Source organism: Gastrolobium bilobum, unplaced genomic scaffold (assembly GCF_033153095.1).
Source record: "Gastrolobium bilobum isolate Gb01-03AN ecotype WA unplaced genomic scaffold, APGP_CSIRO_Gbil_v1 utg714, whole genome shotgun sequence".
Lineage (NCBI taxonomy): Eukaryota > Viridiplantae > Streptophyta > Magnoliopsida > Fabales > Fabaceae > Gastrolobium > Gastrolobium bilobum.
The window spans coordinates 668,032-685,025 of NW_026899261.1; the positions used below are offsets into that span (position 1 = coordinate 668,032).

The following is a 16,994-nucleotide window of genomic DNA, read 5'->3' on the forward strand; positions in this document are numbered from 1 at the left end:
TTAAAAGAATATGAATTTCATTTGATTAATACACTTACGCGTAGCAATCTTAGTATACATATAGGAATTAATAAAATCCATAATTAAAGAGTTACAAACAAAGAGAATAATAATAAAAATGGACAAAGTCAAACATCAAATAAGGTACTAAATCCATAACTCATACAACTACACATCTCAGTCTACATAGGAATTAGTAGATCCATAGAGTAACAAACAAAGAGAATAACAACAGTAACACATCAAACTAAGCAAGTCTTAATGAGCCATACGAACCATTTCTTCCGTGGTCTTAGCCAAGGACCTAAGATTGCAACCTATAATGGTATTAGCAAAAGAGCATGTATCCTCGCCACTACTCCCCGCCGGAATATCCACCAGGTAAGACTCTATCGCCACTATCTTCCCCGCAAAATTCTCTTCCTCCTCATGCAAAGTAATCGTGGAACTATAATTCAGAAGCCGGTGATCCCCGCCAACGATGCTAAACTTGAGAACATGCTTGTCATCATCAAACTTGTCTAACCTCTCAACACTAACTCGAGCTGGCAATCCAGACGTAACCATGATCTCACGCACGCTCGATCCCAATGGCACCATCACCAACCAGCATGGTGCATTTCTTTACGAACCTCTTGTAACCCTGTGGATACTCAAAGCGTCTAATAAGGGACCAAACCAGAGGTAACGGTGCATCTATGGTTTGGACAAGGCTCGAGCCACACTGGTTTGATGAGAGGTTTGGAGTTATGGAGACTCTTAAGCATGGCTTGCAGCTTTGTTAGTAACTTTAGGTCCATAGCAGAGATTGGAAAGAATCATGAGCTTTTATTCATCAACAAGTTAAGGTTTCAGGTTCGAGGTTTGGCTTATTTTGTGATTTGGTCGGTTTGGCTTCTTTCACTTTAGTGCTTCAAAAATTTTGGGGTGAGAGATAACATATTTTAGTGATGGTTATCATTGTTGTCCCTGTCTGTTTAGTAATGAAATGTCATCAAGATCACACTTGCTTTGAATAGCAAGTCAGATAATGTTTTTAATTTAAAAAAATTTATGAGAGTCTATTATATCAAGTAAAATGTGAGATTACATGTATGTTTAACGTAAAAGTGCCTACAATTTTAGCAGAATTCAAAGTTGATACTTGAGAAAATATTAGAATAATGGTAAAACCATGATTTTAGACCAAGTAAAAATAAATGGGTGAGAGAAAACAACAATTAGAAGGTCATGTCCTGTTGCTTACGCGATGAGAGCATAAGACAATCGATTCTGGCCATGTCAATTTACAAATGTACAGATAGCGACTAGTAGAAACTCCTATGCTATCAGTCAGAGGACACATGACATTCAGCTGATGCAAGGTGTAATGGTAAGCTTAAAGTGGCTAGTTTAACCATGTAGAATGAGAATCTACGGCCAAAAAAGGAGAGCTACATGTTAACAGCGGAATTTTTTTTCTTAATATCACAAGGGCACCAAGTTCTAAAGTTCGGCCGCAGTTAACTTGTACCAGAGTCACATTACAAGAGAGACCATTGTTAGATTGAAACCATGTGCCACAACATGTTTAACTAGCGGCTTAGAATGGCTTTCCATCAAATAGCTGGAACTCATAACTGATTACTTTCACCAGAAGATAAAATGTTACTCAACAGCTAGTATGACATCATATGTGAATTTATATGCTTTATTTTATGTACAAACAAGACATATAGTGTAGAGATCTATCAACTAGACTTTACTAGTTTCAAAGCTTATAAAAGTTAAGTCTGCTGAATTAGCAAATAAAGAAAATTCACCTAGAACTATAAATACTTCCATGTCAAGATCAGATCCATCAGATTGTCAAACATTATTCATCATGCATAACTGAAATGGTCGGTCACATTAATTTGACATAATTTGACTAGTTTTTAAGTGAAGTTTAAGGAGAATAAACTACGATTTTCAAATTGAAAGTAGAATGAAGGGAAAATACATATCAAACAGGAGAGGATGGGATGAACAAGAATGTTAACATTAAAATGTTGGTTATCCATTGTTTAAATAGTTATCTCAGCTACCGCAAGTTGCATAGAACCATTCTCCACTCAACCAGAATAATGATTCTTTGAGTTTGTTTTAAAACCCTGAAATTTCTATAATCTGAACTCCATTCATAAACATCTGACAAAGTGCAAAAGCATTACAGTCACGTTTGGATATTGGGGTTGCTTTAACCAAAAATAACCACGGAACCATTCAAATAACTAAATGAAGAAAACAAAAACAAATAAAATCTAGAGAGTAAATTACTTCAACTTACATGCTGTTGCTTTGAAATTATAAGAATACCCTCCCCTACTACCTTCTGTATATCTAAACCTTTCAGGTACCTTCCTTAAGTTTTCAGAACTTAAATTCTCTCGTTTCTTAAGTGAGAAAAAAGAGAAAAAGAAGTTCTTTTATGTGTTTACTTAGGTTGCCTTTGTTATCAACAGGGATCAGATGCGTTGGTAAGAAAACCACACTAGGAGGAGAACCAAAATTCAAACCCTGGACAAGCCATTGTTGGGAGGGCATTCTAGTCACCATAGAGACCGACCGGTTACTTTCACATTAATATTTATGGGGATACCTTAGTTGCCTTTGTGTCAATTTGACATGGCTAGTTTAGAATATTTTGGCTTCTAAGCATAAATTCATCACTTAGGAATCAATGAGATAAGTGGTGGTACGATAATTCAAGCATAAAGATGGTAGCAAAACAAATCAACTAACAGAGAGTACATAAAAGTTGAAAGGAGAGGGGCATATTTGCTTAAGCCCCAGTGATTGGAGGGGTGACTGTTTCAGTGAATTTCCCTCTTTTATAATATTTTTTCTTAGGGTATTATTTGCGTTATACACTATACATATCAAAAGATTAGTAAATTTTTTCCAACATAACTATTTCTACGCTAAGTATGTCTTGTTTTCATCTTCTAGTTGCCAATGATACAAAAATTCACAATATTTTACCAAAAGAAAAAGAAATGGGAATTCAAAAGCCAATCAACCATAGCTTATAGGAATTACTCTAGTACCCATCTTTTTTTCAAGGGTATATCACTACCCAAAGTGAGTTGTCAAGCATCTATTGCCTGCCGATTTTATTTAAATAATTTTCAAACTTTATACTAAAACTAACAACCAACAAAGATTTGAAAACTCGCCTCAGGTACAATAACCTTATTGGTATCATAGCAACTCCCATGACATATAAAATATTCGCACTTCAAATTTTGTCAACTAATTTCCAAAAATTGAGACAACAAACATGATTGATAACTGCTGTAAGATTTATTTTCCTTTTATTTTTTTGTGTTTAAATAAAAAAGATTTATTGATAAATTATACATTACTTACTGAAGTTAGTACGCATATACATGACTTCAAACCTATGATGCACTGACACTTCAAAAATCCTGACGTGTCGTGTCCGATACTCCCTGACATTTTGACACTCTCCGACACTCCAATACACATTGCATAGACTCAAAAAAGGGATTTAAAGTTTGCGTTGCGTTTTTAATTCCAACTATTAGATTCATTTGATTACAATTACCATTTTATTGAGTTTAATATAAATATTTTGGATATCTTATGTTTCTTTGCAAAATCAATGGGTATTATAAGCTTAGCTTCATTTTTTTTTAATTATTGAATATTAAATATAATATACACTACATAAATTAAAAATACTATTAAATATCAAAATGTGTCTTAACATGTCGAAATCTAACATTTTTTAAAATTGACGTGTCGGAGTGTCGTGTCGTGTCTCGTGTCCCATACCGGTGACGGTGCAACATAGCTTCAAACCTACTTACTATAACTATAATCTAAGATCTTCTCCTATTCTAAATAAGCCAACAATCAATTTTACAACTTAAGCACAACCCAGTGCTAAGGGAAGACTAAGTTGAGCTAGAGGTATAAGATCAATCTCTTATATTCCAGAAAGTACCACAGGGACAATAAAACCCCATTGTATGGAAGGTTAAGGGAGAAAAGAAGTAGGATTTAAAGCTGAAGGTTACAATCTCATTTCATACTAAGAAATTTGATTATGTGTAATGTGGATAACACATTCGAAAATTGTATATCACTAATATCTTCTGTGGTTAATTCTTCTGATTGATGAACTGCTAAAACCAACATGTGTGGATTTGCTTAAATTATAGGGGGAAATCGACATTTTTCCAAAAACTCTCACAGAAAGATTTTGAGTATAATTTTGAAGACAAAAATAAGCTAATCCAAACATACTCCCCCAAGAAAACTTAATTGTTAGGTAACTGCATTCTCTTTTCTCTTTTTACAGTTGTAACCTTTTTAGTTTGATATCTGCTGGAGTTCTTCTTAACTCTAATTGGAAAAACTAATCAAGAATTCTAAATCCCTTACAACCAATTAGCTATGTAATAACTATTCTATAATCTTTCTTTTTCCAAGTTGTCATTTTCAAAATCAAGATACTACTATTAGATCAAGTTGCCATTTCTAACTCACCATGGCACCAGACTATTTCAACCTTCAAGAGCACCTCATTATAGTGAATTATTATATAATAATAATCTGTTACTTGAAGCTTATATAAATGAGGAAAGATTAGTTAAACACACTATATTCATTTTTTACTTTGCAAGAAAACCTTCTATTTTAGATAAAATATAGAAAAGTAGAAAACCAAGGCAGCGGTACTAGGGCACATTATATAGACCATGGCATAAACAACAAAGAAAGTGAAAGTTCAACACAATCTAGACTTACACACACAAAGGTAGGGCATCCAGAATTGGCAAAACTCATCATGTGGGTGACTCAGCTCCAATATTACGAACAAAATCTAACTTCATCTTGCTTCTTGCCCATTCTGGAAGTTCCAACAATTCTTCTTTTTAGGTTCCATTTAAAGTTCTGAACAATGAACAATCTAAGCACAAGAATGGAAGTTGCAAAAGAAAGAATTAACATATAAGAAACTCAAAGCCTCTAAAACTTAATTATGTAGAAACAGTTGGAAGCTTGAACAATCAAGTACCGCAATCTATCCCTCTCAAAAAGGAAAACAGTGAGAAATTTCTGTATCTGATAGTTGTAAATACACAAGACGTAGATATGACACATAAAAGATCTAGGAAACAAAAGTACCTAAGCTAAAGAGTTTCCTTAGACAAGGCACTAAATTTCTAGAATCAACATGTCAATTGATATTGGCATCAGCATTTACAAGCTCCAGGAACCAAGTAATAGAGAACCCAATCCTTCTGGCTTAGATAAAACTAAGCTGTTTTGGGAGGCAGAGAAGGAACAGGAGACTAATAGCTCCCCACAAAAAATATCAAACACAAACGGCATACTGATATACTGACAAGCAATGTAGCAAGCAAAATTCTCTCTTTCACTTTAAGGAAGCAGCAAAATTCAAACCAAGATTCATCAAGGGAATAATTATGAACCATCATAAACAATAAAATTATGTTTATCAAAATCAATATACAAGTCATTCATTTCATTCCTCGGCAGGCAATCTTTTCTATTAGAAATCCCTTGGTATATTATTCTTGATAACCAATGGAAGGGATGTATGCATGTTCATCATAAACATAGATACAACAAGAGAACCACACGAATCCCAGAATTCAGTATTTGAATCATATCACCGAAGCTATTGGAAATTCCCACAAAAAAGAAAACCAACAATAACAAAACAAAATTCTATTCTACCTTCCCTTTTAAGGTGCCCTGGGGTCGGTTCCATGCTGCCACACATAAACATGCTCATCCCATCCAGTGCTAGCCATAAGCCCCTCAACAAGCACACTCATATCCACCCCAACAGCAAACTCAGTGTGATGATCATACCTACTCACAAGCGCATCCTCCACCATGAAATCCCAAACACAAACCGTCATATCATAAGAGCAAGACACCATCAAATTCCGCACGTGCGGCGAGAACTTGACCTTCCTGACAGGATATCCATGCCCATTAAGCACACTAATGGGAACTCTATAGTTCCTAACATCCCACACCTTAATAGACTTATCCACAGAAGCGGTGGCAATAAGACATTCATCATACTTGTTCCAATCACAAGCCAATATCTCAAACTCATGAGCCGGAATAATCATGGTCGAACCGGGTTCACGAACATCCCAGATTCGAACCGTGCAGTCCCCGGAAGCGGAAGCGAAGACGTCAGCATGACGAGGGTTCCAAACGGAGGAGTAAACGCAGTAAGCGTGTTCCTTGAAGGTTCGAACGCTGGTGGGGCGATCCAAAGTCCAGAGCTTGACGGTGTCGTCCCATGAGGAAGAGAGGAAGGAGTCACGGCGAACGGGGTTGTAGTCGACGGAGTGAACCTCTCGGGTGTGCTCGTGAAAGGAGCGAATGGGGTTCGAGGTGGGTGGGAGGCCTAGGTCGTAGAGCTTGACGGAGCCGTCGGCGACGGCTGCGACCACGACGGAGTCGTGTGATTCGGACCAGGTGATGTCGTAGACGCCGTCGGCGGTGTCATAGGCGATTAGCTCGGAGATTGGGAGGTTGGGCGCCGGTGAAAGGTCGAGGACATGGAGGCGGCCGTTGCCGAGGATTCCGAAGTTCTGTGCGGTGGCGACGGCGATGCGGTTCTCGTAGAAAGGGCTGAACTTGACGGCGTAACCGTTGAATGGGGTTTGGAAAACGGGCATTGTTTTGGATTTGGTTTGGGTTTGGATTGGTGGAGAATGAAGAGTGTGATTGCTATTGCATGATCAATTTGTCATCAATTTTCTTAATTTTGCGGATGATTCTAGATTCACTAATCCTAGAATCTATTGAGGATTTGATTTCGCCTAGGTTTAAGCACATCTGGTTCTGAGTTTTCAATTTTATTTTATTTTCGTTTCTCTTTTAAAATAAATATAATGCTATCTAAAGGATAAGTTACCTTCTTACCTTCTTTTGTAAATATTTAAAACCAAATAAATCTAAATCATGAGAAAAATATTTCTGCACTTATTTCAAATAAGTTATTTGTTTTTACTTTTAAAACGGTATCGTTTTGGGACTGAATGATTAAAAAATTATAATTATAAAGACTATAATAATCCTAAAATAAATGAAAATCATAAAAACACCATGATTTTCGTCCCAAAACGAAGTCGTATTGAATTTACTGCAGATAACTTATACGCAGTAACTGCAGAAAAAGCGAACCCATAAAATATTTAGGACTTTTAGTTTTATTTATGGGGAAAATGTTTTTTTTTTAATACATGGGGGAAATGTTTCTGCAGTTAATGCAGATAAGTTATCTGCATTTATTCTCAAAACGACGTCGTTTTGGTATTGAAATTTTAAAAAATTATAAATATAAAGACTATTATAACTGTGAAATAAATTAAAATTACAAAAACACCATGATTTCCGTCCCAAAACGACGTCGTATTGACTTACTGCAGATAAGTTATTTGCAATAACCGCAGAAAAAGCGAACCCTTTATTTATACAAGGAACCAATATTGATTAGTTAATTATTTTTTATTAGATAATAATTACTTGCAAGTAATACTGACTACGTTAATATTTATTGTTTAAAAAATTATTTTACCTTTTATTCTAAATTTGTTTAATTTAATTATTTATTAAAAATAGAATCATCAAAAAAATATTTAATTTAGTTTAAAGGAATATGATATTCTGACAACCAAATAATGTTACTATCAATGTTACTACTACATCTTAACCGTTGATTTCCGTCAATCAATGGTTATCATTTATTGCGAATTAATAATTAATTAATAATGCGAATTAATAATTAATTAATTAGTTTGAATTAAAAAATGATAACCTAAGATGTGGTAGTAATATTAGTAGTAACATTATTTAGTTGTCACAATATCCTATCCCTAGTTTAAAAGGATAAAATTATTAGGCTGATAACTAGCTCTTCGTTTATTTAGTAACCGATTTATCATCTCGTTCATAAAAACGTTCATTAGAAATGATTTGTTAACAAATAAAACTTGTTAATGATTAAAAGGGGATGGATGCCACATGGACTGGTATGTTGGCAAAAGGAAAGTTTTTAAAAGAAATATATCAACAATATATTTTTTAAAATATTTCTTTATCATTGAATGAAATTATATTGGAATCTCATTAATAAATAATATATTTAATTTCACCAAAAAATAATAAATTTAAGTCATTTATTGAACATGCAACCTATACTATTTGATTCCTAGCTAGAATGCCAAAATATCAATCTATGCAATTATTTTATTTTTTTATACATGGAAGGGCCTAAGGCCCCATCAATCTATGCAATTTTATTTGATTAGTGGCTGTTTATGTTAAAAGCTTGACTGTGAAACAAAAGCTGTTGTGAGTCTATTGGATATATGTCCCTAGTTATGCCCAGTTTAGCAATTGGATTTATATGCACTGAGAGAAGCAACAAACAGGTGTCCAACAAATGCAGGCCCATTTCAATAGAATGATTAAGTATATCTTTGCCTTATACTTTTTTTCTACAATTAATTAAATTGAGCTAATACTTGCCAACAGATGATTAACTTACCTAATCAATCTTATACATTTGCTAAATCACTTGGGTTCATTAACAATAAAAGAAAAAAAAAAACTGTATAAGAGCACAAGCCTTCATTTAACCTAAACATTTTCCAACTAAAAAAAGAGAGGTGCTACTTTTTTTTATTGTTTTTAAATTGAGCTCCTCCTTAATGCTATTTCTAGAAGTTGTTAGACACATTTTTCCATTATGATTGTAAATAAAGTTAAATAAGATCACTGTTTCTTAGATGTATAGACTAAAATGCCAATGGCAATGTATATCAAACTAATTTAAGGACCGCACTGAATTGATGTTGGATTAAGAAGCAAGCTATTCAGAAAACTTATTTCATTTTTATATGTAACAGTGGGACTAAGATTTGAATCTACAACCTCTTATACATTATCAAAAAAATTATTATTAAATCATTCTTGAAGGAGTTAATCTTTTCTCATGCTAAAAGAAAAAAGTTTTTTCTCTTACACATAAAAGACATGTGGACTCACTTTTATTTTATTTTTCTCTTTTCTCTTTTCAGTAAGTCTCGCAAGTCTCTTATATGTATAAGAGAAAGAAAAAAATCTTTTAACATGAAAAAAGTTTAATCCTTCTTAATGACTTAAAACTAATTTTACATTTTCAGCCATTCTATGTCCCCCCACCCACAAAAAAAAACACAACATCTGCCCCTTTTTGTACTAAAGGGAATAATAGAAATAACACAACTTAATCAACATTTAAGACTAGGCCCAATCTGACCTGACCCTCATGTCACACCCTCCCCCATTGTTTTTCTTTCCTGGTCTCAAACATTCCCATATCTCAATATCATGAATTAATTGATGAATTTAATTCTTTGGCAACTCGCAAGTACAAAGGGCTGAAAGGAGGAAGAGATGCCAAAACTGGTATTGATATGCTCAAAATTCACAATTTGTTCTCCTTTTGCAATATGTAACGGTAAAGAATGACTCCAATGGGTTTTAACTGAATAACTAGAGAAATTTTCTTACAAACAGGTTATATCTTGAGGATAAATTGAAGACATCACCTGAATAATGCAGAGAATTCGAACGTGTTAGAAGTCAATGATGTTTTTGTCAGAGTGTTTCGGGTTGTTGCATTCTTGTCCTTTGTCCTTATTATTTTCTCTTGGTAGTTTGTTCTTTATCCACACACATTTATATACAAAAGCTTGACTGATTTTTTTTTTTTCTTTAACCTTTATGAATACAAGAGCAGCTGACCATAAAATAAAAAGTTGGTTTGTGATCAGCTGCTTGTGGGGCACCCAATTAAGCACAATCCCTTGATTTCTGAAAGACTTTTTGATTGGATTCAGCTGGATGGATTTGGAGCCTTTCTAACAAATCTCATTAATAATGCTTGAGGTTTCTTTGCTCTATTCTACAAATAATTAGATGTCCTTTTGCAAAATTGAAAGACTATAGTCATCCACTCATCTTTGAAGAATGCTTGACAAAACGACTATGATTATTTCCTAATCAATAATTGTGTACTGGCACAACCTTTCTGGGCAAGAAATTTTTTCCTTTCATTTTCAATTTTTCATCCACTAATACTTATTGTTCGTTGATAAAAGCTAAAGCCAAGAAAGTATCAAAGTGAAGTATTTTCATGTTTCCTTCCTTTCTCACAAGAATACATTACATTATGAGTTAGCAATTATTATATAATTTGTTTGGTTAGTTTAGTTTATTATTTTTTTATAAAAGCAAACTTTACTTGCATTATGGAGTAAGAATTGTGAATAGGATCAAGGCTATTCTAAGGAAGCAACATTAAAAGGGTTACTAAATTAGATAGCACAACAGTTGTCATTTTGTTTTAGAGTGGAAGGTATGAGTATTAGTTTACTTGATAGGAATATATTTGCTTTTTAAGTTCAGATGGAAAATTCAAAATCTCTAAAATGAGAATCATTTTCTTTTACTCTCTTGATATTTTCTAATGAGAATCTCTTAGTTCCGCTTCAGTGATTATTAAGACTGTCCCTAGACTAAGTAGGGTTTAATACTTTAAAAAATGATTTTGTCGATGGGGTTTTATATTTTATTGATGGATGCTTATTTGTGGAAATATTGATAAGTACTAGTGGTAATTTCTAAACCTTGTGTGGAACTCTTGTCAGTTAACTACGTTCTTTCAACCACCTAGCTGAAAATTTTCCTAGAGGAAGTAGGCAAGAGGCAAGGAAGTGGTAGTCTTTTCTCTGTTATAGTCAAATTATAATTGATCCAATATTTTATGCAATAGTTAAACACAGTTCAACCGAAATCCCATTTCATTCAGAACTTATGGTACTTATTACTTGAGAAGATATTCGGGATATAATTAATCTAGCAAACACGTTAACAATGTTGTTAAAATCGAGATCTTAAGTAAAATCAAAAGAGGATTAAAAAATTGTAAAACGTAAAATCGTAATGTAAAAAAATCGTAAAAAATCATAAAAACGTAAAAGCGTTTGGAATATTAGTAAAATTATTTAAATAAAAAAAATCATAAGAACATAAAATTATAGTGATAAATTAAGATTTTAACAAGAATCCATCTAAGACATTCTCAAAATGTGTCAATGATAACAATGTGAAATTTAATCTCAGCTTCCAATATTGTACTCATACGGCGCACATATAGAATATAAAAAATAAGCCCTCCGGCCTCTCCGAGTATCGACCCGCCTCTCCTTACTTCACATGTTTCCACTAACATCTACACTACATCTCTACCTATTAAATGAGGGGGCCACGTTAAGGATGGGACTGCTAAAAATGAACCAGCAATTAAACCATCCAAATAGTTTTAAGGAAATATTTTTTTTATATGTTGCATGAGATAAATTATGTCATCCAACACATAAAAAGTGAGTGGGATCTACTAAAAAAAAAAAAAGAAAGAAAAAAGTGAATTCTATTAACTTTTTTGTGTTTTTATCTCATGCAACATAAGAAAAGTATATCTCATATTTTTAACTACCTGGAGGAGATAGGCTAACATGATAGTAAATATAAATTATGGAAAAAAATTATTCTCATATTATTGGAGAGTAATTTTTTATATATATATTTATTAATTTTTGTGTAATTCAATTTTTATTTTTTTATTTTTTATAAATGAATGAATCTCATTTATAATTGTATTTATAGTGAAAGAATTACTCTCCTACAACATGAGATTAATAAAGATCTTAAATTATATATCAATCACCCAAAATTCACAACGTTGGAAGATTAATTAGCACAAACATTTCATTTCAGGTCATGATTTTCCTCTTTTCATTGTTTTGTACTTTCACTTCGACCTTCGCTTTTCATGTTAATAAGGAATAAAACAGAATAACGCTCCTTTAGTTTGATTATTGTTTTTAAAAACAGTTTTTTAGTTTTCAGAACAAAAAAATTAAAAAACTCGCTTGGTAAAGCTTGTTTTCTAAAAAATATTTTAAAAACTATAACTGTTTTTTGTATTTAGAATCAAATTTAGAGAACATGTTTGAGTTGTTTTTGTTTTCTGTTTAGATTTTTAACTTTTAAAAATTAAAAAATATAAAAAACAACTGTTTCCATAACTATTTTACAAAATAGTTTTAAGAACAAAAAAACCAGAACACAATCAAACAGACTCTAATCTCAACTCATCAACTTTTTTGAATATGATGATGGCTTTCAGATTTGAATTTATATCCTCATGCAAACATCCAAATTTTTTACCACTAACTCACTACTAGTAATTTGAATGTCTAACTTTTTTTTAGTAAATATTTGATACTAAAGTAGTAGGTGTTTTGGAAGGGAACTGACTAAGGGACTAATGGAGCTAATTTGTTAAGTCTTTTCTTATATTTTGAAGTTGATTTTTCCCCCCTTTATTAACAAAAGATAAAACATACGGAAGGACATTAATTATTTTATAACCTGTAAGTGTTATTTTTATTTTATTTTTGGTACGCAATGAATGTCCTAATTTTGCACCACTAGGGATAGCCTAGTGGTGTTGGGTGTGTTTAGCGTGTATTAAGTATGCAGTTCAATTCCTTATAATGTCCAAAAAATGAATGTTCTAATTTTTTTTTCAAAGAGCACATAAAAATTTAAACCTATAACCTTCTATAAATTACTCAATCCTCTTACTACTAAGTAATTATGAGTAGTTTGTATGTGTCTTTATGATTTGATACGGGTTAGTATATTTAACATCGACTTGAGTAATAACAATGACAATATTTACACAAGAATTTGTCGAATATATTTAGGTTTCAAAATTTTGAGATTGAACCATATTTAAGACAGATCTCTGACCAAGTTTCAGCCCCGAAATGAGTTTGTAATGTACAGATATTGTTTAACTATTAGCAACTATATTTTTACCTTAGAGTAAATTTTAGTATTTTATATACTTTTTTTACTAAAATTAGAAACCAGTGAGACTCATACAACATTAACAATTAAAAAATAGTAGAAATAAAAATAATTAAGTGAGTCATAATATTTTTTTAGTTTTAGTACATAAGACAGAGACTTCAGTATTAAAATAATAGGTGGGTGTGAAATAAATTCTATGTATGGTGCAGGAAATAAGACCAAGATAATAAATCAGGGGTGCAAAATAATTAAAAAATTGAATCGAACCATGAACCGAACCATCCATAAAATAACCGGTTTTTAAAAATCAGTTCATGAACCGAACCGATTTTTAAAGAACCAGTTCATGAACCGAACCGGTTTTTAAAGAACCAGTTCATGAACTGATTCGGTTTTTAGAACCAGTTTAAGAACCGAATTATTTTGAACCGAACTGAACCGTTTTCGAACCGAACCAAATTGATTTTTATAACTTTATTTTTTAAATTTTTTTCTTTTTAAAAAGGGTCGACCCAAACCGGTTCCGAACCGAACTGAACCGTTTCCAACTGAACCAAACTACTTCCGAACCGAACCAATTTTGAATCAAACCGAACCACTTCCAAACCGAACCATTTAAACCAATTCAATTTAATTTTTCAAAAAATCTGATTCGATTCGACCCATGCAGACAGATCCCTATAATAAATCCATATATGAAAAGAAAGAACCGTGAAAGGGATTTGGAAGGGGAAGTGAACTAAAGATGATTTTGGTGATTTGGCTAGTAGACAAAACACCTTGGCCTTAGTCAAAGCACTTCACTAACCTAAAAACCATTCCAATGAAAACCACAACCCACATGATCTTGCTTGGGGAAATTGATAGATCACAGATTCCTCTCAAAAGAAGGTCTCCTCTCCTATTAACCCCAATTCCCATTCCCCTTCTCCCATTCAACTTGAATTGAAACATATATATATTATCTCTCATTCTCTCTCATTGACCCTACATCAACAGCCTCCTCACCTAAACCCAGTGTAAATATTCATTATTGGCCGACAAGTGTCAACCTTTGATTGATACACGCACATCCAGCCATGACACATTCAAAAGGTTCAAATTTTTGCTTGCTAAGCAGTCCCCATCGTTCCCCATACCATGTGTCGCTTATGAGTATCCCAACCTTTCATTCCCAACCTAATACAAATGAATTCTATAGGAAAGAGTGTGTGTGTGTGTGTGTGTGAGGGGCCCTAAATAATGGATCAAAAGCCGAATTACAGAGTGTTATGCAATTATTCATACCATGAATTTCATCCCAAAGCAAGCATGGAAAAATATTCCTCCCATCCATTCAAAAGTGGACAAAAAAAGTGTATATATATAAAAAAAAAGTTAAGAAAAATAAATGCATCATTTTGGGACAAAATTCTTTTATGTGACTGATTCCCACTCCATTAACTAAAACAGAGAAAAAGACCACAATCTCAAATTCTCTCTCTCTCTCTCTCTCTTACTCTCTATGAGAATTGAGAGACCAAAAGAAAAAGAGAGAGAAGAAGAAGCCATGAGAAACACCATAAGGTGTTGGATCTCTTGCATTCTTCCATGTGGAGCACTTGACGTAATCCGCATAGTGCACTCGAATGGCCGCGTAGAAGAAATCAGTGGCACCATCAAGGCAAGTGACGTCATGAAAGCACACCCAAAACATGTCCTCAAGAAACCATCATCTCCCTCCACACAAGACGGCGTCGTCCCCAAGATCGTGATCGTCCCACCCGACGCAGAGCTTCAACGTGGCAAGATTTACTTCCTCATGCCAGTCCCTTCTCCGCCGTCGGAGAAGAACCGCCGCCAGAGATCGTCGGGAAAAAAGAAAAGGAAGGAGCAGAGAGAGAGTACCAACTGCAGAAGTAACAGCCTCCACAATAACAACAACAACAATAATAATAAGGGTAGCACCATTTCCATGGCGAACTTGCTCGTGTCCTCTGATCAATACTTGACTGAGATACTCTCCGAGAAACTTTCTACACAGAGAGACAGAAGAAGAGGACGTGTAGCTGTGTGGAGGCCTCACTTGGAGAGCATTTCAGAGTCACCAAGTGATCTGTAACGGTTGTTCTTTGTGCAATATCTTTTGTTTTACTCTCAAGGTTCTTGCATAATCCATATATTGCAGGGTCGTACTTCAAAGTTCAAACCATATTTCCAAAAAAAAATTAATTTAGAGAAACTAAATCCTTATCTTTTATTTTCTTTTTTCAAGTAATAATAATAAAAAGAAACTATGCCTTCTGCTTCTTTAATTGTACATAGGGTTAAGAAAAAGGATTATATATTAAATAATGAGATAATAAAATGTTATGGGGCTTGAAGGTTGAGACCATCTTGAAATCAAATTAGTAGATTATAAAAAGGTTAATTTTATTAATTGCCAATTTCGTTTGCTTTCGTTATCATTTTGAGGGTGTGTTCACTGTTTAGTCAGTGGGGTAGATAATTCATCGAAATCGAAGGGTGTTGCTATCATTTTGTAATTTTCAGGAAGAGATAAAGCAAGGGACTTTTGTTCACCAAAAAAAAACAAGGGACTTTGTAAGGGTTTCAATGTATTTTGCTTTTTAATTGTTGATTAAGCTTGGGAGTACGAAGTGCACATGGAAAAATAAACGCTAGAGAGTATGATTGAAGCACAGGAGAATTAAGATCCCCCAATCTATATTGTGTCTGGTTCTGGGGCATTTGTAATTCTGTATTGGATCATAATAGAAGGTGATTGAGACGTGATCTATGCTATATGCTATTGCTAGCATCGGAGTAATCTATTTACGTTTATTCCCATTCACAAAGGTAAAAGATAGAGTGTTCGTCGTCGGCGTCATTCATTCTTTAACGCCAAAGGATGACATAATGCTTCCGTCACTTTCCATACATATAATATAGTTCTTAATCATAATATAATCAAATTCGATTACTTAGCTTTTCAATTTTTTTCAAGAAAAATAAATAAATCTTTTGGGGGGGCCCAAACGAGGGAGGACAGGTTCATCAATGTCTATGTAGTGTGAAGCCACGATGTACTTCCCCACACATGAAGGGTAAAAAAAGAAGAAGAAAAGATCAAACAGATCACTTTGATTGGGAGTCCCCACAGTGCTTTCCACCACAATTCTAATTTCAAATGATGCGTTGCTAGTTTGCACCAATTAGTAGGATGTTTATTTAAGCAATTTGTTCTGATTATGAGTTATCAAGGTTAGTGGCCATGGCATCCTGTAAAGCTGATTATAAGGTAGAGTTTGACCTCGGGGTTTGGCTGGATGACAGATCATTGAGCCTTGAGCGAAGCTCTTGTTCTGGTTCTGATTCTGATTTTAGATTCTTATTTCTGATCTGAGCGCATATATGCGCGGCTTTTACTTGAAAGCCCCACCATCAGAAGATAGTTTTTAGTACAACCGTCGTTCAGTGTGGCAGTATTATTATAAGTTTATAATTATGTATTTCGAAGAATATATTTGATTGTTTTTTTCTTTTCATGTCAGTTGATAAATTTATAAAGAGAGCAAAAAAAAAAAATTAATATTATAATTATGTATTTATCAAATGAGATTTGTATTTGTCATTTAACATGACACAATAAATTTTTTTACACACACAATATTTTGTGGAGCTCACACATTTTAAAAAAAAAAAAATTAAGACACGCAAAACGAATTCTTATAATATTACACAATCATTTTTCCTATAACATAATTCTTATAAAACTCTTATTAAAATAGTCAGTTCCACTATTACAGTAAAAATATTTCCCGCCTTCGCCGCACAACAAAAAAGTTGACAGCGTGCTTCATGTATCAACGAGTGAATCATTGAAATGTGATCTAGCCCAGATCATCTTATTATGGGATGTCAGTGTTATCAGTCGATCAGGTGAACTCATTAACCTCTTTGTCTGAATCTTCTTTGTGCTCTCCCCCTTTGTGTGTCTTCCTGTACTAAAACAATGATCTAGCCCAGATCATCTTATGGGA

General features: G+C 33.5%; 3 protein-coding genes across 4 annotated transcripts; 1 reads left to right on the plus strand and 2 right to left on the minus strand.

Moving 5' to 3' along the window:
- Positions 1–139: 139 nt before the first annotated feature.
- LOC133288897 (abscisic acid receptor PYL12-like) lies at positions 140–800 on the minus strand. The gene is given in 3 exon segments (XM_061486730.1): positions 140–582; positions 584–739; positions 741–800. Coding segments are annotated over 3 exon segments (540 nt in total). The 3' UTR covers positions 140–258.
- Positions 801–4,800: 4,000 nt separating this feature from the next.
- On the minus strand, positions 4,801–6,856 carry LOC133288896 (peroxisome biogenesis protein 7). Of its 2 annotated transcripts, none has more exons than XM_061486729.1 (2): positions 5,755–6,856; positions 4,801–4,900 (listed from the first exon to the last, which is right to left on the minus strand). In XM_061486729.1, exon 1 carries the CDS (start codon positions 6,717–6,719, stop codon positions 5,763–5,765), a length of 957 nt encoding a protein of 318 aa, XP_061342713.1. In that variant the 5' UTR covers positions 6,720–6,856; the 3' UTR covers positions 4,801–4,900; positions 5,755–5,762. The 2 variants fall into 2 exon arrangements, with proteins under 2 accessions (XP_061342713.1, XP_061342712.1); XM_061486728.1 differs by having other exon boundaries at positions 4,824–4,960.
- A 7,519-nt stretch (positions 6,857–14,375) lies between these two features.
- Positions 14,376–15,246, plus strand: LOC133288929 (uncharacterized). The gene has a single exon (XM_061486772.1). The coding sequence runs from the start codon at positions 14,477–14,479 to the stop codon at positions 15,071–15,073; it is 597 nt and encodes a 198-aa protein (XP_061342756.1). The 5' UTR covers positions 14,376–14,476; the 3' UTR covers positions 15,074–15,246.
- The last annotated feature ends 1,748 nt before the right edge of the window (positions 15,247–16,994 follow it).

Excerpts from the sequence above, each read along its gene's own strand:
- LOC133288896 (XM_061486729.1), bottom strand. The coding sequence starts at position 6,719 with ATGCCCGTTTTCCAAACCCCATTCAACGGTTACGCCGTCAAGTTCAGC.
- LOC133288929 (XM_061486772.1), top strand. The coding sequence starts at position 14,477 with ATGAGAATTGAGAGACCAAAAGAAAAAGAGAGAGAAGAAGAAGCCATG.